Source organism: Amblyraja radiata, chromosome 1 (assembly GCF_010909765.2).
Source record: "Amblyraja radiata isolate CabotCenter1 chromosome 1, sAmbRad1.1.pri, whole genome shotgun sequence".
Taxonomy (NCBI): Eukaryota; Metazoa; Chordata; class Chondrichthyes; order Rajiformes; family Rajidae; genus Amblyraja; species Amblyraja radiata.
In genome coordinates, this window is record NC_045956.1 from 29,761,783 (window position 1) to 29,787,589 (window position 25,807).

Consider the following 25,807-nt stretch of genomic DNA (forward strand, 5'->3'; position numbering starts at 1 on the left):
TAACCTCAAGCCAAAGTACCCAAGCCACCATTTGCAGTAAGTAGTGCCTTTCAACTTCAAGCCAAAGCACACAAGCCACCATTTGCAGTAAGCAGTGCCTTTCAACTTCAAGCCAAAAACCCAAGCCATCATTTGCAGTAAGTAGTGCCTTTCAACTTCAAGCCAAAGCACCCAAGCCACCATTTGCAGTAAGTAGTGCCTTTCAACTTCAAACCAAAGCACCCAATCCACCATTTGCAGTAAGTAGTGCCTTTCAACTTCATGCCACCATGTGCAGTAAGTAGTGCCTTTCAACTTCAAGCCAAAGCACCCAAGCCACCATTTGCAGTAAGTAGTGCCTTTCAACTTCAAGCAAAGCACACAAGCCACAATTTGCAGTACGTAGTGCCTTTCAACCTCACGCCAAAGCACCCAAGCCACCATTTGCAGTAAGTAGTGCTTTTCAACTTCAAGCCAAATCACCCAAGCCACCATTTGCAGTAAGTAGTGCCTTTCAACTTCAAGCCAAAGCACCCAAGCCACCATTTGCAGTAAGTAGTGCCTTTCAACTTCAAGCAAAGCACACAAGCCACCATTTGCAGTACGTAGTGCCTTTCAACCTCACGACAAAGCACCCAAGCCACCATTTGCAGTCAGTAGTGCTTTTCAACTTCAAGCCAAATCACCCAAGCCACCATTTGCAGTAAGTAGTGACTTTCAACTTGAAGCCATAGCACCCAAGCCACCATTTGCAGTTAGTGCCTTTCAACTTCATGCCACCATTTGCAGTAAGTAGTGCCTTTCAACCTCAAGCCAAAGCACCCAAGCCACCATTTGCAGGCAGTGCCTTTTTACATCAAACAAACCATATTTTCATTTTCAAACCACATTAAGGGTACTCAGTTGTGTAGACATTTGTTCAGTGTTATTCAGAGCTCATAGAGACGTGGCCCTTGGCTTCATCCATCTTGCAGAGGATGTGAGGCACACCACTTCCTGGTTTTATAGTCCCTCCCCCTCCCTCCAGCAGGTGCAGCAGAGAAAATGGTGATTTTTTAAACTTCAAGCCAAGCCACCATTTGCAGTAAGGAGTGCCTTTCAACTTCAAGCCGAAGCACCCAAACAACCATTTGCAGTAAATAGTGCAATTCAACTTCAAGCCAAAGCACCCAAGCCATCATTTGCAGTAAGAAGTGCCTTTCAACTTCAAGCAAAGCACCCAAGCCACCATTTGCGGTAAGTAGTGCCTTTCAATCTCAAGCCAAAGCACCCAAGCCACCATTTGCAGTAAGTAGTGCCTTTCAACTTCAAGCAAAGCACTCAAGACACCATTTGCAGTAAGTAGTGCCTTTCAATCTCAAGCCAAAGCACCCAAGCCACCATTTGCAGTAAGTAGTGCCTTTCAACTTCAAGCAAAGCACCCAATCCACCATTTGCAGTAAGTAGTGACTTTCAACTTCAAGCCAAAGCACCCAAGCCACCATTTGCAGTAAGAAGTGCCTTTCAACTTCAAGCCAAATCACCTAAGCCATCATTTGCAGTAAGTAATGCCTTTCAACTTCACGCCAAAGCACCCAAGCCATCATTTGCAGTAAGTAGTTCCTTTCAACTTCAAGCAAAGCACCCAAGCCACCATTTGCAGTAAGTAGTGCCTTTCAATCTCAAGCCAAAGCACCCAAGCCACCATTTGCAGTAAGTAGTACCTTTCAACTTCAAGCAAAGCACCCAATCCACCATTTGCAGTAAGTAGTGACTTTCAACTTCAAGCCAAAGCACCCAAGCCACCATTTGCAGTAAGTAGTGCCTTTCAACTTCAAGCCAAAGCTCCCAAGCCACCATTTGCAGTAAGTAGTGCCTTTCAACTTCATGCCAAAACACCCAAGCCCCCATTTGCAGTAAATAGTGCCTTTCAACTTCAAGCCAAAGCTCCCAAGCCACCATTTGCAGTAAGTAGTGCCTTTCAACTTTAAACCAAAACTCCCAACCCACCATTTGCAGTAAGTAGTGCCTTTCAACTTCAAGCCAAAGCACCCAAACAACCATTTGCAGGCAGTGCCTCTTTACTTCAAACAAACCATATTTTCATTTTCAAACCACATTAAGGGTACTCACAGTTGTGTAGACATTTGTTCAGTGTTATTCAGAGCTCAGAGACACGTGACCCTTGGCTTCATCCATCTTGCAGAGATTGAGTGAGGCACACCACTTCCTGGTTTTATAGTCCCTCCCCCTCCCTCCAGCAGGTACAACAGAGAGAATGGTGATTTTTTTAAACTTCAAGCCAAAGCTCCATGGCCACCATTTGCAGTAAGAAGTGCCTTTCAACTTCAAGCCAAATCACCCAAGCCATCATTTGCAGTAAGTAGTGCCTTTCAACTTCAAGCCAAAGCACCCAACCCATCATTTGCAGTAAGTAGTGCCTTTCAACTTCAAGCAAAGCACCCAAGCCACCATTTGCAATAAGTAGTGCCCTTCATCCTCAAGCCAAAGCACCCAAGCCACCATTTGCAGTAAGTAGTGCCTTTCAACTTCAAGCCAAAGCACCCAAGCCATCATTTGCAGTAAGTAGTGCCTTTCAACTTCAAGCCAAAGCAACAAAGCCACCATTTGCAATAAGTAGTGCCTTTCAACTTCAAGCCAAAGCACCCGCCACCATTTGCAGTAAGTAGTGCCTTTCAACCTCATGCCACCATTTGCAGTAAGTAGTGCCTTTCAACTTCAAGCCAAAGCACCCAAGCCACCATTTGCAGTAAGAAGTGCCTTTCAACTTCAAGCCAAATCACCCGCCACCATTCGCAGTAAGTAGTGCCTTTCAACTTCAAGCCAAAGCACCCAAGCCACCATGTGCAGTACGTAGTGCCTTTCAACTTCAAGCCAATCTCCCAAGCCCCCATTTGCAGTAAGTAGTGCCTTTCAACTTCAAGCCAAAGCTCCCAAGCCACCATTTGCAGTAAGTAGTGCCTTTCAACTTCAAGCCAAAACACCCAAGCCACCATTTGCAGTAAGTAGTGCCTTTCAACTTCAAGCCAAAGCTCCCAAGCTGCCATTTGCAGTAAGTAGTGCTTTTCAACTTTAAACCAAAGCTCCCAACCCACCATTTGCAGTAAGTAGTGCCTTTCAACTTCAAGTCTAAGCACCAAAGCCACCATTTGCAGTAAGTAGTGCAATTCAACTTCAAGCCAAAGCACCCAAACAACCATTTGCAGGCAGTGCCTTTTTACTTCAAACAAACCATATTTTCATTTTCAAACCACATTAAGGGTACTCACAGTTGTGTAGACATTTGTTCAGTGTTATTCAGAGCTCAGAGAGACGTGACCCTTGGCTTCATCCATCTTGCAGAGAGTGAGTGAGGCACACCACTTCATGGTTTTATAGTCCCTCCCCCTCCCTCCAGCTGGGGCAGCAGAGAGAATGGTGATTTCTTAAAAAACTTTAATATCTCTCTGATTTGTCATCGATAGGAAAAATCCTCTGCACCCGTAAGGCGGAGGGGGGCTCTGAGCGAGGTGGCCAAAAATGACGGCCGTAGGTGGCGGCGTTCTGTCGGAAATCGCAGCACAGTAATATAGATGAGCATTTAGTAAATGCCTCCACTAGGCAAGTCCGTTACAAATCTCATCAGCCATCCCATTGTAGTTGTAGTTATTATAAATATTCTCCACACAAATAATTTTTTCAACTTCAAATTATCTTTGAAGATCCCAGGATTAGAACCTCACCCACCTATTCTTATGATCACATTGAATGAAACACATTTCAGGAATTTGAAAAGACTTGTTCATTTCATAGAAACACTTAAGATATTACTGGGGATTAGTAGCAGCAGTTCTGCAGTTCAAAAATTATTCTCTCATTGTACAGTTAGGCCCGTTCCCAATCTTCAAATCTTCCATACTGAAGACCGAGAGGTCACCAAAGCCGCATTAGAACCTACAATGTCTCCAAGATGATGTCCATATTTTTCATATTTTAATTTTCTCATGAGGTATAAAGCTGATCACGACGATGCCAGTTTCACAGCAATTCCATCAGCCCTATTTTCCTATAATCTATATATTCATTTACAATATTTTAAACCAAACTCATTTACAGTGGAATTTTACATTAATTTTCTTACAATGTAATTACAATCTTGCTCCAATGAATACATTTCTTAAATGCTATTTTAAATAATTCCATTAGACACATTTTCCTCAGTAACAGAAAAATCTAATGTTCAAATGCTGGTTTGCAATCTATACGTAACTAAAGCTCTGATCGATCTCCTCTCCTGCCAGTCAGCGCCGTGTGGATTAGTCTCTTCTCCTGTCACTCCGCGGGATGGTCCGCCCCTTCCTGTGCCATCGAGTCTTTACTGGAGCCGAGGGAGGCCGGCAGAGTTCTCAAACCGGACACAATTTCCGAAGGGACTGGAAGCGGCTCGGCCCGGCGATGTCGCCAAACAGAAAGCGGTGAATCTGATCCCAGCGAACGAGAGCGTCCAGCACCCACTGCGAGTCCCAAACGCACCGCCATCGCAACGCATCGCAGCTCCAGCCCCTTCCCCTCTGGTCCCCTTCGTTGGCTCCTGACCGCTCACCCGTGATTACCCCTTCTCCTCCATGGCTCTTCCCCCGTATTTTCTCCAAGCTCTCCCCCCTCTGCGCACACGCTGGCGCGGCCATAGCTGCTGGTGCTTCCGGGCCGAGCCGATGATCCGCGCCGACAGCTAATGCTCCTCCGGGGCACGCAAGAAAGGAGGGGAGCGGCAACCTCGAGATCCTGGGGAGGGAGAGTTGGGGAGAGGAGGGTAGTAGGGAGGGGAGAGGGAGTGACTGAGGGGAGTTATGGAGGGAGGGAGGGAGTGAGTGACTGAGGGTAGCGGAAAGGAGAGGGAGGGAGAGGTGAGGCGGGGATTGGGGAGGGGAGGAGGAGAGGGGAAAGAAGAGGGAGGGTGATTGGAGGGGGAGAGAATGCTAGGGATGAGGGGAAATGAGGTGCACCTGTACAGTTGGGGGCTATGGGTAAGTGGTGAAATATTGCCTTGGGGGACCAAGCCTCCTGTGTGACAGGGACCCAACGGGTCCCACTTAGTCTAGTTAATATATTTTGTTTACTCTGTCTCTGCCTGTTAACCTGTTAAGAAGGTGATGTCTCTGGCAGGCGTGGGGCACACATAAAGAACATCGTGTACCACAAACCATTTTCAGCTTTATTTGACTGCAATCAATTTTGGGGCTTCAGAGGAAAAAAACAATCTGCTGGAGGAACTCAGGAGGCCAGGCAGTATCTGTGGAATGAAAAGTACAGATAACGGTTTGGTTGAGACCATTCATCAATCCAGATCAAGGGTGTCAGCCCAAAATTTCAACTGGTCATTTACATCCACTGAGTATTTTGCTCCTGATTCCAGTATCTGTGATATCTTGTGTCTCTATTGAAGCTTCAGACTAAAAGGCTCTTCTTGACTTACTGTACTTCTTTCAAGAGTAAACCTATCAAGAGTAAAATTGGAAACCTAAAGGGCCTGTCCCACTTAGGCGATTTTTCAGCGGACTGCTGGTGACTGTCAAGTTCACGGCACTCGCCTGGAAAACCGGGAACTGGAACGGTGACTGTCAGAGTGGAACACACACACACACACACACACACACACACACACACACACACACACACACACACACAGCCACACACACACAGCCACACACACACACAGGCACACACAGGCACACACACGCACACACACACACACACACACACACACACACACACACACACACACACACACACACACACACACACACACATCGCAAAGGCGGGGGCCAGGGCAAGCGGGGGGAGCAATGTCTGAAATTCACACGGTGCAAAGCCAAGGAGATGCAGACACACACCGCGATGAACAGGAAGGTGATGACGGCAAGCACAGTGTACGGTAAGTCCTTTAAAAGAGCAGTGGGTGGAGGGGAGAAGGGGGGAGCAGGAGTGGAGCCACTTTTAAGAAGCCAGACAACTTTTAATATGCCAGAGATACACAGCTGTGAAGTTCGGCGGACATTCAACATTACCGGTCGGTTATCCTTGGTTCCGAAACCTCGTGTTTATGTTTTTTTTTTTCCACAATGAGCCAATGAAAATGCTCAGTCAGCAAAGGCGATTAACTAAAACTACCTACGACTACCTCGACTACCCACAACTACATGGCGACCCCACTACAACTGCATCTACGACTACAGGATTATCAATTATCTCCATGGCGACCAATTTTTGATCGTAGAAAAATTTTCACCATGTTGAAAAATTTGCTGCGACCATACTGAGGTCTTGACTAGTTCCCAGAATGCGGGAACTCCTCGCGACCATGAAAGAGACTCACCAGAGACCACCAGGGAACATGTGGCAACCATGAGGCGAGCGTAATAAGTCGCCTAAGTGGGACAGGTCCTTTAAGCTTTTCATGACAGGTCTTCAATTATATTTTGAAGGGTTGAAAGGTTAAGCAGAGAATAGACCAGGGGTGGGGAACCTGTGGCCTTCTAGGCCATTAAGTGCGGCCGTTTGAATGAATCAAAATCGTGTTGAACAAATCCTTTTATTTTTATTAATATGTTTTGGTTCATCTTTTATTATTTTAATTTTAATCTTAAAATGAACGTATTTAAAATACCAAAGAGTAAAAAAAGATTCAACGAAATAATCCTCCCCGACTGTGATGGCCACAATTAAAACATTAGTAAGTCATGAGGGCTAATTTGGCACCTGTTGTGCTCATGATTTAGTTCTAATGCGACTCTAAAATGTACATTAACCTCCCTGCCTGACTGGCGCCACCACCGCCTGAGGCTGGTTGACGAGAGGGAAAATGTCTTCAGTGCTATCAACTTTTGATAGGCGGTGCACGTGGCTTTCCATTTGAAGTTGAATTTGAGAATAGTTAAACAGCGTATTTGTTTGACTATTTTTTATATTCTGTCTGCTTAACAGCCCATCATGTCAAAGAAAACTAAGAGAACGCTGAGGGAAGAAAAAATAGTTTTTAAATGAGGATTTGGAACTGCAATATTATCTTGTTTCTGCTAAAGATAAGATGATTTCCTTGCTTTGTGATACTGCAATATCAGCATTGAGGAAATTCCATGCTCATCAGCATTATGCCGCTCATAAGGACCACAAATATTTCCAATTAGAGAGTGAAGCGCGAAAGGTTGCATTGCAGAAATTAAAAGATGAAAAGCAAAAGCAAAGGCAGTTATTTCAAGCAACGGTGAGACCCGGAAATAATGCTACTGAAGCGACTTATGAAGTAGCTTATATACTTGTGGTTTATTGCACAGATATAAAAGGTATTATCAGATCCAGATGCTCTCAATTCTTTTCGTATCTTACATCAGCAAAATCTCTGTGCTAAATCTACCATTTTAAGTGACAGTTTGCAACAAGTTATAAGTATTGTTAACTATATTCGTGCAAATGCAACACGGCATCGTCAGTTTCGTAATATGCTAAAGTTGGATGATGAGGCATTCAGTGGGGATTTGCCGTATCATTGTAAAGTGCGTTGGCTATCGCAGGGACAGGTGTTAGCATAATTTTTATCTTTGCAAGAACAGATAGTTACATTTCATGAAGAACAGAATCGGCAATGTGAATTATTGAAAGAAGATTTATATAGAAATACTGCATTTCTGTGTGATATCATGTCAAAACAAAATGACATGAATGTTTCTTTGCAAGTCTAGATATGATATGTCGCAGAAAATACAAGCATTTCGAAAAAGGCTATCTTTTTTCAAAACTCCTCTTCTTCAAAATGAAATTTCAGATGAACATTTTCCCCAGTTAGCGAAGGTCATTGATGAGCAGGAGGATTCATGCGAATCATTTGAAGAATACGCAGTTGTTATAGACTTATTAATTAAAGAATACAATGAAAGGTTCACTGACTTTGAGAATCATGACATCACACTCAAATTAGCATTTCAACTTCACCTAGTTGATGTGTCCAAGGCTCCTAAAGAACTACAAATGGATTGATTGAGCTCTCAGAAGATGACATTTTAAAGTCCTTGTCTGACGCGAAAAAAGATCCGATTGAAATGTGGAAACATGCAATAGCATACCCACGTCTTTGTCAACATGCACAAAAAATGCTTTCTTGCTTTTCACCCACTTATTGCTGCAACTCTACATTCTCCTACCTAACCCAAATCAAGACGCCCTTAAGGTCATAAATGACGGATACCCATTTAGAAGATCAGCGGAAACTGCGTACCTCCATGTTGCAACCAAATATTCAAATACTTTCCCACAAAAAGCAGTCACAATAAAGACATTAAAAGGTTAGTTAACTTTAGAATTAACAAAATATTTTAATTTTCTTGAAGTTAGTACATAATAATAATACATTTTATTTGTATAGCGCTTTTCAAGGACTCAAAGTCGCTTACATAGTAGTTTAATTTTTACAAAATAATGTACATTTTGAAGTATATCTTATTGAAGTTTCTTGGATACGACATTAGATTACAGCTAACTTAATGCGGCATTCCAACATGAAAAGGTTCCCCAACCCTGGAATAGGCTAAGGTCTTTTATAGACAATAGACAATAGGTGCAGGAGTAGGCCATTCGGCCATCCGAGCAAGCACCGTCATTTAATGTGATCATGGCTGATCATCCCCAATCAGTACCCCGTTCCTGCCTTCTCCCCATATCCCCTGACTCCGCTATTTTTAAGAGCCCTATCTAGCTCTCTCTTGAAAGCATCCAGAAAGCCTGCCTCCACCGCCCTCTGAGGCAGAGAATTACACAGACTCACAACTCTCTGTGAGAAAAAGTGTTTCCTCGTCTCCGCTTACTCCTTATTCTTAAACTGGGGCCCCTGGTTCTGGAATCCCCCAACATCGGGAACATGTTTCCTGCCTCTAACGTGTCCAAACCCTTAACAATCTTATATGTTTCAATGAGATCTCCTCTCATCCTTCTAAATTCCAGAGTGTACAAGCCCAGCCGCTCCATTCTCTCAGCAAATGACAGTCCCGCCATCCCAGGAATTAACCTTGTAAATCTACGCTGCAATTCCTCAATAGCAAGAATGTCCTTCCTCAAATTAGGGGACCAAAACTGCACTCAATACTCCAGGTGTGGTCTCACTAGGGCTCTGTACAACTGCAGAAGGACCTCTTTGCTCCTATATTCGAATCCTCGTGTTATAAAGTCCGACATGCCATTCGCTTTCTTCACTGCCTGCTGTACCTGCATGCTTACTTTCATTGACTGATGAACAAGGACCCCCAGATCCCGTTGTACTTTCCCTTTTCCCAACTTACTGACCGAAATTTGCAACATGCAGAATCTAGAACTATATAGATTTAAGCACGTTCCAGTCAAAAGTAGGTATTGGTTAGCTTGCATGATAAATGGCCATTAGAAAATCATATCACCTGAATCACGGACATCAGTCACCTTCAATCATTTATCCATTACTGGCCATTTATTTTCGTTCAATAGGATAAGTGGTTTGCAGTTTCAAACTCTCCCCTTGCCTGGATGAAAATGTATATCAACTGAAGGCTTATTTTTCCGACCCTTTGCAACTTCTTTTTGCAAAATAAGCATACGCAGTGTGTACGCTTTCTGAACATGTTATAAAGATGTTTATGATGGTCAAAGCATGCAGTACAATATATTTATCAATGCCAATATCAATATCAACTGTATCCAAAGCAAGTACAATGCAACCATAGTATTAACATCAAGTTTAAAAAGAAATACATCCAAACTGTATGGTTTGAGGTGTCATCTGAGATACAGTATTATGTGTTGAAAATGTTTATTCTTTTAAAGTTTGCTGCAGATCGAAGTCACTGTGAACTGATAAGTTTGGTTACAGTCCTGATGCTCGATATTGTAATTCCCTCCGCAAGGACGGCACGGTGGCGCAGCGGTAGAGTTGCTGCCTTACAGCGCTTGCAGCACCGGAGACCCGGGTTCGATCCCGACTACGGGTGCTGTCTGTACGGAGTTTGTACGTTCTCCCTGTGACCTGCATGGGTTTTCTCCGAGATCTTTGGTTTCCTCCCACACTCTAAAGACGTACAGGGTATAAATATAATTGGCTTGGTATAAATATAAATTGCCCCTAATGTGGTTGTTGGGTAATGTTAGTGCGCGGGGATCGCTGGTCGGCACGGACTCGGTGGGCAGAAGGGTCAGTTTCCATGCTGTATCTCTAAACTAAAAAAAGATGCTGCCTCACCCGCTGGGATCCTCCAGCAGTTTGTTCTTTGCTTGCTTATAATTGTGATTCACAGATATGACCCAATGATCATGGTGACCGAAGCCCGTGTGCAGCCGGCTTGTTCTGAGCTCAGTGGACTGGGGTTGTGGCCCAGCAATCCTTTGTGCCTTTATCATCCTCACTGATCGTCCCGGCCTGCTGTTGGTTTGTCAGGAGTTGGAGGAGGGCTCGTCCACTACGGACTAACATTGGTGGACCCGCCAGGTGGGCCAGGCATTCCCACCGCGGTCTCCGAATCGGCCCTGAGCCACGGGTGTCGACGGAAAGCGTGCCACAAAGAGGGCGGTGGACCGGCAAGAGCAATGCAGGGTCCTGGCTGAGGGCCGGCAAGAACAAAGGGGGACCCGGAATGGCGGGGTCGATGAGAACAAAGGGGAGGGGGGGCTGTCACCACATGGAGTGGCTGGCAGTATATAGGACTGTATATAGGACTTTTGTAACTTGGTCGGCACCGACACATGGCGACATACTGCCTAGGTCGTACACAAAACAAACCGAGGGACATGTGACAATAAAGTTTCATTCATTCATTCATTCATTCATTCATTCATTCATTCATTCATTCATTCATTCATTTTCTCAGTGATGACAAATGAAAAATATGGCATCTAGGGTGAATCGGTTCAGTTTCCTCCCTGGTTAGATATCTACAGAAAATGTGTGCAATCATTGAGAAACATTTCTGAAACTGCACCATAATCCATTATAAAACACAGGAGGATTTATTTATTTTCAACAACCAAAATATTATTTAAAAAATGACAAGGTAAGGAAAAGCATTGCTACAGATCCCATGGATAAATCACTCTAATATCACCATGTCAATGATATTACAGGCATAGAATGATACAGTGTGGCTCTTCAGCCCAACTTGCCCTCACCGGCCAACATGCCCCAGCTACACTCGAGCCACCTGCCCGTGTTTAGCCCCTATTCCTCCAAACCTGTCCTATCCATGTACCTGTCCCTGCCTCAACTACCTCCTCTGGCAGCTTGTTCCCTACACCCATCACATTTTGTGCAAAAAAGTTACTCCTCAGATACCTATTAAATCTTTTTCCCTTCACCTTAAACCCATGTCCTCTGGTCCTCGATTCACCTACTCTGGGCAAGAGACTGTGCATCTACCCGGTCTATGATTCCTCTCATGATTTTATACACCTCTATAAGATCCCCCCTAATCCTCCTGTGCTCCAAGGAATACAGTCCCTGCCTACTCAACCTCTCCCTATATCTCACGCCCTTTAGTCCTGGCAACATCCTCATTAACCATCTGTACTGTTTCCAGCTTGACAACATCTTTCCTATAACATGGTGCCCAGAACTGAACACAATACTCTAAATGCAGCTTCACCTTATACAACTGCAACATGACCTTCAAACCTCTACATTCAATGCTCTGACTGATGAATATGGCAAAAGCCTTTTTGACCATCCTATCTACCTGCGACACCACCTTCAAGGAACCATGCACCTGCACTCCTAGATCCGTCTACTTTGGTTCCGTCTACACTAAGGAAGACATAAATAATCTGCCGGAAATAGCAGGGGACCGCGGCTCAAAGGAGATGGAGGAACTGAGTGAAATCCAGGTTAGCCGGGAAGTGGTGTTAGGTAAATTGAATGGATTAAAGGCCGATAAATCCCCAGGGCCAGATAGGCTGCATCCCAGAGTACTTAAGGAAGTAGCCCCAGAAATAGTGGATGCATTAGTGATAGTTTTTCAAAACTCTTTAGATTCTGGAGTAGTTCCTGAGGATTGGAGGGTAGCTAATATAACCCCATTTTTAAAAAAGGGAGGGAGATAGAAAACGGGGAATTACAGACCAGTTAGTCTAACATCGGTAATGGGGAAACTGCTAGAATCAGTTATTAAAGATGGGATAGCAGCACATTTGGAAAGTGGTGAAATCATTGGACAAAGTCAGCATGGATTTACAAAAGGTAAATCATGTCTGACGAATCTTATAGAATTTTTCGAGGATGTAATTAGTAGAATGGATAAGGGAGAACCAGTGGATGTGTTATATCTGGACTTTCAGAAGGCTTTCGACAAGGTCCCACATAAGAGATTAGTATACAAACTTAAAGCACACGATATTGGGGGTTCAGTATTGATGTGGATAGAGAACTGGCTGGCAAACAGGAAGCAAAGAGTAGGAGTAAACGGGTCCTTTTCAGAATGGCAGGCAGTGACTAGTGGAGTACCGCAAGGCTCAGTGCTGGGACCCCAACTATTTACAATATATATTAATGATTTGGACGAAGGAATTGAATGCAACATCTCCAAGTTTGCGGATGACACTAAGCTGGGGGGGCAGTGTTAGCTGTGAGGAGGATGCTAGGAGGCTGCAAGGTGACTTGGATAGGTTGGGTGAGTGGGCAAATGGATGGCAGATGCAGTATAATGTGGATAAATGTGAGGTTATCCACTTTGGTGGCAAAAACAGGAAAGCAAACTATTATCTAAATGGTGGCCGATTAGGAAAAGGGGAGATGCAACGAGACCTGGGTGTCATAGTACACCAGTCATTGAAAGTAGGCATGCAGGTGCGGCAGGCAGTGAAGAAAGCGAATGGTATGTTAGCATTCATAGCAAAAGGATTTGAGTATAGTCGCAGGGAGGTTCTACTGCAGTTGTACAGGGTCTTGGTGAGACCACACCTGGAGTATTGCGTACAGTATTGGTCTCCAAATCTGAGGAAGGACATTGTTGCCATAGAGGGAGTGCAGAGAAGGTTCACCAGACTGATTCCTGGGATGTCAGGACTTTCATATGAAGAAAGACTGGATAGACTCAGCTTGTACTCACTAGAATTTAGGAGATTGAGGGGGGATCTTATAGAAACTTACAAAATTCTTAAAGGGTTGGACAGGCTAGATGCAGGAAGATTGTTCCCGATGTTGGGAAAGTCCAGGACAAGGGGTTCACAGCTTAAGGATAGAGGGGAAATCCTTTAGGACCGAGATGAGAATTTATTTTTTCTCACAAAGAGAGTGGTGAATCTCTGGAACTCTCTGCCACAGAAGTTAGTTGAGGCCAGTTCATTGGCTATATTTAAGAGGGAGTTAGATGTGGCCCTTGTGGCTAAAGGGATCAGGGGGTATGGAGAGAAGGCAGGTACGGGATACTGAGTTGGATGATCAGCCATGATCATATTGAATGGCAGTGTAGGCTCGAAGGGCCGAATGGCCTACTCCTGCACCTATTTTCTATGTTTCTATCCCTCTGCTCTGCAACACTCCCCAGAGCCCTACCATTCACTGTGTAGGTCCTGCCCATGTTAGACAATAACATCTAGTTACAGTCTTGATCCTCGACACTGTATTTCCTGCCACAGATACTGCAATCCTCCAGTAGTTAGGCAAGTAGTGGTGTCTGTGAATGGTGCAGGTTGGGTCAGGCATCTTTTCAAATGCAATGTTTTCTTAAATCAGGGATGACTCACCATGACTTCTTTGGTGATTTCAGATTTATGATTTTGCTCTTGGGCTCTGAGTGCAACTTTCAAAGACTTACACCCAAGGTCATACGGTGGCACTGACAAGACCACAGAGCTGCAACCTTGGGCCAAACTCATGACGTCAAAATGCCCCATCTCTGGTAGTCCCATTTGCCTGTGTTTGACCCACATCCCTTTAAACCTTACCTATCCATGTACTTGTCCACGTGTATTTCAAATGCTGTTATCGTATCTGCCTCAACTACCTCATTTGGCAGCTGTTTCCATATACCCACCACCCTCTGAGTGATGAAGTTGCCCCTCAGGTTCATATTACATCTTGCCCTCTCACCTTAAACATGTGTCCTCTCGTTTTGGAATCCCCTACCCTGTGCATTCATCCTATCTATTCTCGTCATGATTTTATTCAGCTGCATAAAATCACTCTTCAGCCTCCTGCGCTCCATTAAATCCTAGCCTGCCCAGCCACTCCCCATAAATCAGATCAAGTCCTCGTAACGTCCTTGTACCTGTCCCACTTTCACGACCTAATTCACGACCTCTGCCGAGTTTGCCCATGACTCATACTCGCAGCATGGTCGTCACGAGGTCATAGGAGGTCGTAGGTAGGTCGTAGCAGTCCGTGATGCTAGTTGTAGGTACTCGTGGCATCAAGTAGGTCGGGGCGTTTTTTCTAGCATGATGAAAAATGTCCACAAGTAAAAAAGGTTGTGAATTAGGTCGTGAAAGTGGGACAGGGCCTTAAATCTTCTAGGCACTCTTTCCAGTTTAATGTTTCCTTCACAATACCACGCAGACAACAGAATTCCCCAATTAATCTACCCATCTCATAAGATAATGAGTAGGAAGGAACTGCAGATGCTAATTTAAACCGAAGATAAGACACAAGAAGGTGGAGTAACTCAGCGGGTCAGGCAGCATCTCTGGAGAAAAGGAATAGGTGACGTTTCAGGTCTAGACCCTTCTTCAGTCTGAGAGTCAGGGGAAAGTGAAACAAGAGATATAGACGGTGATATAGAGAGATATAGAGCAAATGAATGAAAGACATGCAAAAAAGTAACTGTTCAAGGAAACAGTCCATTGTTGGCTGTCGGCTAGGTGATAATGAGTTATAGAGACAATGGAACTCACCAGGATGACAGTGAAACTAGTACAACAACCAGGGCGGGGGAGGGACGGAGAGAGAGGGGATGCAAGGGTTACTTGAAGTTAGAGAAATAAATATTCATACCGTTGGGTTGTAAGCTGCCGAAGCGAAATCTGAGCAGCTGTTCCTCCAATTTGAGCTGGACCGCACTCTGACAGATTACGGAAATAATGAGAGGACAAACGCAACTGATGGGATGAATCCTCCAAGTGCCTTCCGTCTGGGTCATCATACGACACCCTTTGCTTTGATATTTACACCAGGAGCCAATTCCTCCAGTTTTGGAGGTAAATACCACTGTTAAAAGTAAATAATTAAGGCCCACCTTACACAGCTCATGCCGCCCACATTCTCCACCACATTAATAGCTCTAACCAATCTGAACATTATATTGTACTGGCTTTCCACAGAACACCGAAGAGTGGCATGATATGGAGACACAAGGAACAGCAGATGCTGGAATCTTGAGTGAAACATGAAGTGCTGGACTAACTCAGTCAGCCAGGGAGTTAGATGTGGCCCTTGTGGCTAAAGGGATCAGGGGGTATGGAGAGAAGGCAGGTACGGGATACTGAGTTAGATGATCAGCCATGATCATATTGAATGGCGGTGCAGGCTCGAAGGGCCGAATGGCCTACTCCTGCATCTATTTTCTATGTTTCTATCCCTCTGCTCTACAACACTCCCCAGAGCCCTACCATTCACTGTGTAGGTCCTGCCCATGTTAGACAATAACATATAGTTACAGTCTTGATCCTCGACACTGTATTTCCTGCCACAGATACTGCAATCCTCCACCAGTCTGAAGAAGGGTTTCGGCCCGAAACGTCGCCTATTTCCTTCGCTCCATAGATGCTGCTGCACCCGCTGAGTTTCCCCAGCAATTTTGTGTAGCCAGGAAGTATGTGTGGGGGGAATGGATGGGCAATGTTTTGGAGTGGATCGACATGACTGGGATGCATAGGAGTTTTCTTTGATAACCTAACTCAAACACTGGATGCACAGGCTGCCTGTCAGATCCTGAGTCCAAAGACCAGCAATCAGTTTTTGGGAAGCATTGAAGGACAGCTTCCCACAAAACTCAGAACATTTGTCACCCATTATTTTATGTTAATGGTACTGGCCACCTCTTCTCCTACACAGCTACTCTTCAATTGAAATGCAATATGATTGTTTGGCTGTGAGGGAGCCTGGCTCCTCCATGTAAGTTACCCTGAGACCATGTGTATGAACAATATCGCAAGGTGCTGCTGGGCTGGAAGCACTCATATCCAATGTCATCAGCCTGCAAACAGACCGGTCATACAGTCTTCAAAGCAGGTTGGTAAGATCAGGATTATGCAAGATTGATGAGAACTGCTGGCTGACAATAGTTATGCGCCTGTCCCACTTAGGCGACTTTTTAGGCGACTGCAGGACATTTTTCAGTCGCCACATGGTCGCCGCATGTTCGCGGATGGTTGCCAGGGAGTCCCCTTCATGGTTGTGAGGAGTTCCCACATTTTGGGAACTAGTCGCGGCCTCAATATGGCCGCTGAGAATTTTTCAACATGTTGAAAAATTAGTGGCGACTAGAATGAAGTCGCCATGGAGAATAGCGAGAATTCTCATGCCGTAGGTGGGTCACGAGGAGGTCCTAATGGGTTGCCAGGAGGTTGAAGATACTCGGAAGTTCTTGTAGGTTAAAGTTGGTGCTGACCGGTGAATTTCATTGTCTCATTGGGTGAAAGCAGTAGTTTTCAGAACCAAGGAACCAACCGGTAATGTTAAATGTTGGCCAAACTTCACAGCCGTGTATCTCTGGCTTCTTAAAAGTTGGCTCCACTCCTTCTCCCTCCTTTTCCCCCCTCTCCCCCATCTTTTAAAGGTCTTACCGTACACTGTGCTTTAGCTGCTTAACTACAGCGCCAACCTTCCTGTTCATCGTGGTGTGTGTCTGTATCACCTTGGCTTTGCACCATGGGAATTTTTTACACAGCGCTCTCCCGCTTGCCTTTGCTCTGTGTGTGCGTGCGTGCGTGCATGCGTGCGTGCGTGCGTGCTTGTGTGTTCCACTCTGACAGTCGCCGCTCCAGTTCCCGGTTTTTCAGGCGACTGCCGGCAACTTGACAGTCGCTGACAGTCCACTGAAAATTCGCCTAAGTGGGCCAGGCCTATTAAGAGGATGAATGATGTGGAAATTGTGGGGGTACTTTTTGCACTTCTAAAAAGACCAACAAAGAGGGAATCAAATTATTCAACCCAAGGAAGATAAACTTACATTTTTCTTTACTGAACTTTATTAAACGAGTTGCAGAAGGAAACCATGTCTGTGTACATTTGCATTAAACTGCATCCATAGGACAACTCTGATCAGTAGCTTCCTTTCCTGATAAAGTGAACAACAACCACAATACGAATGAAAAAGTTTTGTTCCGCTTAGGATTTTCAGAAAAGCCAAACATAAACTGTGGAACCAACTGCAATTAACTGCATCACTAGATCCAAATAAGTTTGATGAAATCTTCAATAGCTCCAGAGAGAGGATGCCTCCTTAGATCTGAAACCCTCTCTCTGGATCGCCTGAATTAAAATGAAGTTTGGAATCTTCCATTTTTGTTGTTACCAGATAAGAGCTATCCTCGTCCTCAGCTGTCAACTGATCAAGGATATCATATGCCAGTTTATATATTTCCTCATTTTCATGCAGTTGTAACTGCTCAATTAGTTGCAAACCTCCACATTCTTCAATTTGATTTGCAATCAGTTCAGTTTTATCATTTGCTGTACTTATGATATTACTTAACCCATCCAGCACTACTATAACTATCTGAGGATCCATCAGCGTAAGGAGCTTGCAAAATGGAATTATTGCATTTTGTTCAATGAGATAATCAATCTGTTCTTTTCTGCCACTATTAGCTAGATTGGCTATGACCCAAGCAGTTTCCTTCTGAGTTGCATAGTCACCATTTTCCATTAGGTTAACAACCAGAGGAATGAGGTTGGCACTGATCACTGCCTGTTCTTGCTGCTGGTTGCCAGCAGTGACATTGGAAAGAAACCATACAGCATCTTTACTAAGTCTTGCATTGGAATTAGTTAACAATGTTGAGAAATAAGTAAGGGCTCCGCAGTTCAAGACTACTTGTGCTTGTTCATCAGTACCCGTCACTATATTTCCTACAGCTCGCAATGTTGCAGTCTGAATATTAACTTCCTGGTGGCCAAAAAGAGGCACCAAATGAGGAACAATTCCTGAATCTATAACGATCTGAATCTGGTCATCTTCAGCATCGGTTATGTAGGACAAAGCCAAGACGGAGTCTATTAACGTGTGAACATCATTGTGCTGAATAAGGACACACAGAGCTGGAAGAATCTCTTGAACGATTTCCTTTGGCAGCGGAGGATCCTTCTGACGGCAGAGATTGACAATGACCCATGTGATTGTGTGAAGCAGACCAAGGGGAACTGAACAACTGACAAAAGCAAGTAAAGGTTTTATCACTCCTAAACTAATGACATAATCTCTATATTTGGGCCCATCGGCTATGATATTGCCCAAGGCCAAGAGTGCTTGCTCACATATATCCTGATGTGGGGAGCTCAGCAGGTTTAACAAGAGTGGGACTGCATTTAATTTAATCAGAGCCTCTGTGTGCTCTGAAGAACCATAAGCAATATTTGCCAAAGCCCACACTGCTTCCAGCTGTAATGGATGATTTTGGTCCTGTTCCGAGCAATGCATTAGAAGTGGCAAAATGCCAGAGGTGATTAAATCACCGATTGAAGGCGCATATTCACTGGAGATCAACTCTCTGGCAGCTTGCACACCATTGAGCTGAATTTCCTGGTTATCACTCGCTGCATTTCTAATTATTTCTTCTAATGATACACTCTGAAGTTTGACATCACCATCCGGATCAGATTCTTCATTGCCAACGAGAACATTCCTCCGCTTTAAGTAGTGTTCATCTCTCTTGATTTTTCTCAGCTCAACAACAATCTCATTCTGTTGTCGTCTCACCGTCTCGAGATCTCGCCCTTTCTTCTTGAAGTTCTTAATTCTTTGATTATCCAATTTACTGTTATCAGCCATATCCATTTGCTTCTTGATAAACAGGTGCGTTCAGCCGAAAAGTCAAAGATTCGATGACTGCAGGTCTTTCATCCAGTATTTTCTCACCTTGATGCTCAGGAATGGACCGCACATCGTAACTTTTTAAATGGAGCTGATCCGAATTACAAACTACCTTAAGAGAATATTATAATGGGGATCAGAGAAACAGCGTTAGTTAACATACCAGGCCCCCTCTGGCATACTGGACGCAGTGATATATACTGTGTCATCATGTCAGCATTATGACTTGTCCAATTCAAGCCCCCAGCCAATCAAATTTCAACATTCAAATGAGGTCTCCATAAATATATGTGGTCAGTACTCCATCTTTATGACTAATAACTATTTTAACATATCCATGCTGCCACCTTGTTCATATCATAAAACAAACTTGACAGTAGTCAGAATTGTAGCTTTTATGTTGGTGACATGGCTGGCTTAAGGAGGGATGAGAGTGGGTAAAGTGGCAGATTTGGGGAAGAACCTAGCTGCAAAGATCATCCGCTCCATGATCTTTGCCAGAGGACCCTGTGATTTACGGACTGTTGCCAGGGACACATTCAGAGGCTGACGTCGAGTGCTGCTAGATCATCAACTCGGTGAAAAACGCTCTTTTGTCTGCCCAAGCTTTGTTGACCACCCAGCGGAGCGAGATGACCGTCGGGGAATGTTGCCGACTGGCCTGCTGCAGACTGCAGGAGTACGTGCTGAGGGACGCTCGGTGCAGCTAACGCCAAGGCTCAGTGGGGGAGGACCACAGTCTAAGGTCCTTCTGCTGCTGGACATGGGGGGCAGGGTATGGGTGGAGACGCCCCTCAAAATAAGGGAAGGGATTCCACACCAGTGGACCACATGAGTGGCAAGGGTGGGGGATAAATTTGTGAAATTTGAGCAATGTATGTAAACTGTATTGAATGTTTTGTATAACCTCAGAAAAGGTCGGATTAATTTTTTGCACGGTTCATGTATTGTATATAGTTATTACCTGAATTAAGTCTATTTTGAAATTTAAAAAAAACCTGCCAGGACAGAGCAGTCATTACTGATTCTCACGCTGGCCAAATGTTATCAAAGGGAGTACAGGGCAAAAGGGAGAATGGGTATGCCCTGTACACACAGGGCTCACAGGTAAACTTCTACAAAGCACAATGGGAAAACAAACTAATTTTTACATGAACAAGCCCTTATTTGTGATGAGCAAATAAGATTAAAAACACCAATCCCATAACAGACGAGTGGACAGTGCTTTCAGTTTAAACACGCCATACACAGCTATAGGATCAACGGGTTAGGCAGCATCTCTGGAGAAAAGGAATGGGTGGCATTTTGGGTCGAGACCCTTCTTCAGACCCAAAACGTCACCCAAAACGACCCAAAACGTCATCCGTTCCTTTTCTCCAGAGATACTGCCTGATCTGCTGAGTTACTCCAGCTTTTTGTGTCTACCTTCGGTTTAAACCAGCATCTGTAGTTTCTTCCCACAATTATAGGTATGGTCTGAAGATTACTGAGAATACAAAGAAATTGTATAACTTATGCATATTCTCTACTATTTTGGAATAAGGGCCGTAGTGAGAGACCATCTGTGGCAATTACACTGAAGAACAGACCAAAATCAGATCTTCATGAGATTAGGAAATATTGAATTGAATTTCTATATTTGTCATTCAAAAACAAATACTGAACTTAATTTTGTTACCATACAGTCATATTCTTAAACTGTGGCCCCTGGTTCTGGACTCCCCCAACATTGAGAACTTGTTTCTTGCCTCTAGCGTGTCCAAACCCTTAATAATCTTACATGTTTCAATAAGATCCCCTCTTATCCTTCTAAACTCCAGGGTGTACAAGCCCAGCCGCTCCATTCTCTCAGCATATGACAGTCCCGCCATCCCAGGAATTAACCTTGTAAACCTACGCTGCACTACCTCAATAGGAAGAATGTCCTTCCTCAAATATTGAAGCTCCCGATATTGAAGCCCCTGCTGGGCGATGGAAGATGCCGCGGCCGATTTTAAACGGCGCAGGGCGATGAAAGATCCTGCGAACGGGCCGATTCCAGCCTTGCGATTCGGGGCGGACGAAACTGCTGTTGCTGGAGCTCCCGAAAAATCGGTCGCCAACCAGGAACCTGCGAGCTCCCGATGTTACAGGCCACAGGGCCCGCAGCCGAAGCCACCGAAAGTCGAGTCGCAGCCACAATCGCAGCGCCACCACAGCCTCCGAAAGTCAGCCAGCTCTGCGATGGTAAGTCCACAGGCTCTGCGTCTGGAGCCCTCAAGGTCGATTCCAGTTGGAGGCTGCCAACTCCTCGGTGTTAGGCCGCAGCGCGAACGGAGATACAACACGGAACAAAGTCGCAACTCCGTTGAAGAAAGTGATAAAAAAGTTTCTAACACCCCCCACATAATACACAACAAAAAATAGACTAAAACATGCATTTAACATTAATGATAAAACAAAGGAAGAAAGACAGACGGACTGCAGGCAAGCCGCAGCTGCAGACCCACTGTCGCCACTAGATGATTACATAGAGATGCAAAGTAACAATCCTTCAGCAATTTTATTTTCAGCAAGAGTTCTGAGCTCAAGGTCTCAGTGGTCTAATAAAATGAACACAACAACACAATAACCATTTGATTGCTGTGAGATGAGAAATTCTTAAACGTCTCCCATGGTATCAAGAGACTTATGGGTCTGTCCCACTTAGGCGATTTTATCGGTGACTGCCGGCAACTGTCATAGTCGTAGCAGGTCGCCGAAAAAACGGCGACTGGACCTACCCTATGACAATTTCTTCGACAACAACCTACCTCCTAGTCGACTTCAAGCTACGGCAAGCTACCAACAACCGACGACCATTAGGACGTCCTCCCACGACCACACCTACGACAACCTACGTCCACCCGCGACAAGCTACGACAAGGTAAGACAAGTCAGTCGTCGGTACCTGTCACCGGTTGACGTAGGTAGTCGCCAATGGAATTCACCGAAGTCAGCACCGGCGACAACCTATATTATCCTGGCGACAACCTATGACACACCTACGTCAGGCTACGATCGTTGGTGTCAAACCCACGGGCCCCGACTTTTGCCGAAAAGTTTTGAAATTTTCAAAATCCAACGCTGACCAGAAAAAAAGTACCACTCTTTGGGAGACTGAGGAGACCATACAGGTGACACCCAGGTGACAGACCATGTGGCGACAGCCTAGTCGCCTGTAGTCACCTAACAAAATCGCCTCAGTGGGACAGGGGCATTACAGCAAGCTAAAGGGCTCATTGTCACCATGGTAATAAGAGATAACCAGAGCCCTAGGTTAAAACAATCAAATGCATAGGTGGGAAGTCTTGGTCAAGTGACTACATTTTTAGAAATAAGATACATAGTTCATTGAAAGTGGCGCAACAGGTAGTTAGGGTAGTCAAGAAAACGTTTACCACACCGACCTTCGTCACTCAGGGTATTGAGTATAGTGTCTGAGATGTTGTGTTACTGTCGTACAAGACTTTAGTGAGGCTACATTTGGAGTATTGTGTTCCGTTTTGGTCACTCTATTAGAGGAAGGATATTATTAAGATGGAAAGGATGTAGAGAAGATTCATGAAGGTGCTGCGGGGACTTGGGGTCCTGAGCCATAAAGAGGTGTAGGTTTGGACTTTAATCATTGGAGTGCAGGTGGCTGAGGGGTGATCTTATGGAGGTGTAATAAATAGGGTGAATGCACAGAGTCGTTTACCCAAAGTAGGGAATCAAGAACTAGAGGACAGGGGCTTAAGGTGAAGGGAGAAAGATTTAATAACACGTGAGGGGCAACATTTTCACACAGAGGGTGGTGAGTATATGGAACGAGTTGCCAGAGGATCTAATTGAGGCACCTACTATCACAATGTTCGAGAAACATTTAGACATGGATAGGATAGGTTTAGAGGGATAAGGGCTAATGCAGGCAGGTGGGACCAGCATGGATGGGGCATCTTGGTCGGCTCGGGCATGTTGGGCTGAAGAGCCTGTTTCTGTGCTGTTTGACTCTACAATATGACTTGTTCTTACCTGATTAGTTATTCCCTTTGTCCTATCTATCCCGATCAACTTATCTTATTATCTTTAATCGTATCTAATTATCGTTTCTACTTCTCTTTCCCAGTTCTGACGAGGCATCTCCAACTGGAAACTTTATTTTTCCTTCCCCAGTTTTCTGTTTATATTTCTATTATTTCCTAGCGGATTTGTCCCCCTATCTCTCTCGTTCACTATTTGCTCCCCTAAAGAATTACTCCGGCAGCATAATAGTTTCCTTTTCACTTCATAACCAACCGAATAAATTTGGATGTTTCAAAAGTCAAACTCTCTCTTACCAACTCATAATGTCATCTTTCACTTGCACAGTCTTCGTATTTTTTACCCTCAATTTCTTCCGAATACCATGTAGTATGAAAATATACGTGCCCAGTCCTCTCTCTTTATCTGTCCTGTTTCCGTTACTGCCACTGAATCACATTCCCATATAATAATTTCTTTCAAGTTATTCACTACCTGGTGTGTGTTCCTCATTTGTGTTACAATGTGTTAAATGGGACTGGTACTCAGTGGCAACATCCAGTCATCTGGATTGATTTCACGACCAGACCAAGCATTAGGCCACTGACATCACCATGATCAACGCATTTTTGGAGAAATTTCATTGTGAGTGATGTCCAATCGTTTTTAGTTTAGTTTAGAAATACAGCGCGGAAACAGGCACTTTGGTCCCCCGAGTCCGCACCGACCAGCGATCCCCGCACACTAACACTATCCGACACACACTAGGGACAATTTAAACTTATACCAAGTCAATTAACCTACAAACCTGTACGTCTTTGGAGTGTGGAAGGAAATCGTAGATATCGGAGAAAACCCACGCAGGTCGGGGGGAAAATGTACAAACACCGTACAGACAGCACCTGTAGTCAGGATGGAACTCGGGTCTCCGGTGCCTCAAGCGTTGTAAGGCAGCAACTCTACCGCTGTGCCACCGTGCCGCCTATTTGAACGTGCACACATAACAAACACAATTCCAAACCATGACAAATGTCTGAGATAGTTTCAGCATAACAACTGGTTTACAATGTGTGAGCTGTTGGATTTGCATATAGAGCAGAACATGATAACAGAGTTACTTGGGTTTCTGAGACCTAATGAGCCCTGATGCCACCAGAACAAAGTCTACACACTGACAAAGTTGTGGATTGACAATTGTTGTCATAATGTTATAATGTAATTCACCACAACACCCTCTTGTTGGCTATATTTTTACGTTTATGCCTTTTATTGGATGTGCTTACACTTCAGGCAGTCGTACAATTTAATTAGGTCTATTGAAGAATTATGCAACAAATATAAAATATATTGCTCACATATATATATACACACACACATAATAATGTATATTAATTCATGAAACAATGTTTAATAATTGATCGCTTCCACAAATTGAAACTGCAATTGCATGCATGGATGCATAGTACTGTAAACATACAAATTTGCAGAAGATATAATGCATGCAGAAAGTGCCAATAATGACAGCTAAACAATTTATAGGCCTTCCTGCATATGAATTGTACAAATCCAGTGAAATCAATGAAAATATGGTGAGGATCTGGTATGGGGTAACAGAGGTCAAGTCAGGGATTCTTCCTTTATAGGACTTAAAGTACTTTCTTCACAAATTAATCTGAATCTAGGCATACAATCCGACTAGGTATGAGATTCAAGAGAGAGTTTGATATAACTCTTAGGTATAACGGAATCAAGGGATATGGGGAAAAAGCAGGAATGAGGTATTGACGTCACCTATTCCTTTCGCTCCATAGATGCTGCCTCACCCGCTGAGTTCCTCCTGCATTTTTGTCTACCTATTGATTTTGGATGATCAGCCATGATCATATTGAATGGTGGTGCTGGGTCGAAGGGCCGAATGACCTAATCCTGCACCTATTTTCTATTTTTCGATGTTTGTATGAGATCCAGTTGAGCACACAAACATTGAATGCGAGACAACCATGAAGACACCTATCCACCCCATTGTGTCATTCTCCCCTCTTCAGACGATTGTCTCAAAGGTCGGACAACCTCATCAGATATTCAAATCACAGGACTTTCTCCAAGTCCCCAACGAGCAAAGATCCGGAGCTAGTGCATCTCAATACCTCTGGCAAACTATAAAAATCCTCAGATTTGCAGAGCTTCAGTGGAGTAATATTCCACACGGAGCATCTAGAGCTTGGGGCCACTGTTATAAAATAGGACATCAACCTTGCAAAACAGTGGTAGCAGAGTCATGATATGCAAGATGGTGATGATTAGCACAAGTAGATGGCAATGGGAGAATGAGGCTACAATCAGATTGTAATAAATTTGAAAGAGTAGACAGAAGGGGCATGAGTGACATATTCTTGTATTTAATGGCTACAAACCTAAACCTTTCGCCCAATAGGCCTCAGCATTTATATAAATCTATGAGAGATAATTTTCTTACCTGCAGACAGCACAAACGAAGCAATTTGGATGATATGTTTTCCCCAGAGCAGAAACCACTTCGCCCTCTATAAATTCACTGCAACTGAAGCACCGTGTTCCATACAGTTTCTGATAGTCAGAAGTGCAGATGTACTCTCCTTGCCTGACAAAAAATCCACCCTCAGCTAAATCAGATCCACATTCTGCAGAGAGAAAAAAAACACACAAAAAGATCAACTTAAGTTTGACCTTCAGGCTTATATATTCGTTACTGACCTTTTATTTCCTTGTGTTATAGCATGTTACAAGTGAGCAAGATTAATTTCCAACAGAAAGAT

The 25,807-nt window shown here is 44.2% G+C and overlaps 2 protein-coding genes across 4 annotated transcripts in view; both read right to left on the minus strand.

Moving 5' to 3' along the window:
- Nucleotides 1-25,807, minus strand: part of ablim2 (actin binding LIM protein family member 2) — a 282,951-nt gene that overhangs the window by 141,710 nt on the left and 115,434 nt on the right. For all 3 annotated transcript variants that reach the window (XM_033019316.1, XM_033019307.1, XM_033019299.1), the window contains exon 3: nucleotides 25,489-25,672. In XM_033019316.1, the coding sequence (XP_032875207.1) occupies nucleotides 25,489-25,672 (184 nt within the window). The remainder of the gene's footprint in view (nucleotides 1-25,488; nucleotides 25,673-25,807) is intronic.
- Nucleotides 17,403-18,950, minus strand: LOC116975100 (importin subunit alpha-3-like). Its single transcript, XM_033023822.1, has one exon. It carries the CDS (start codon nucleotides 18,948-18,950, stop codon nucleotides 17,403-17,405), a length of 1,548 nt encoding a protein of 515 aa, XP_032879713.1.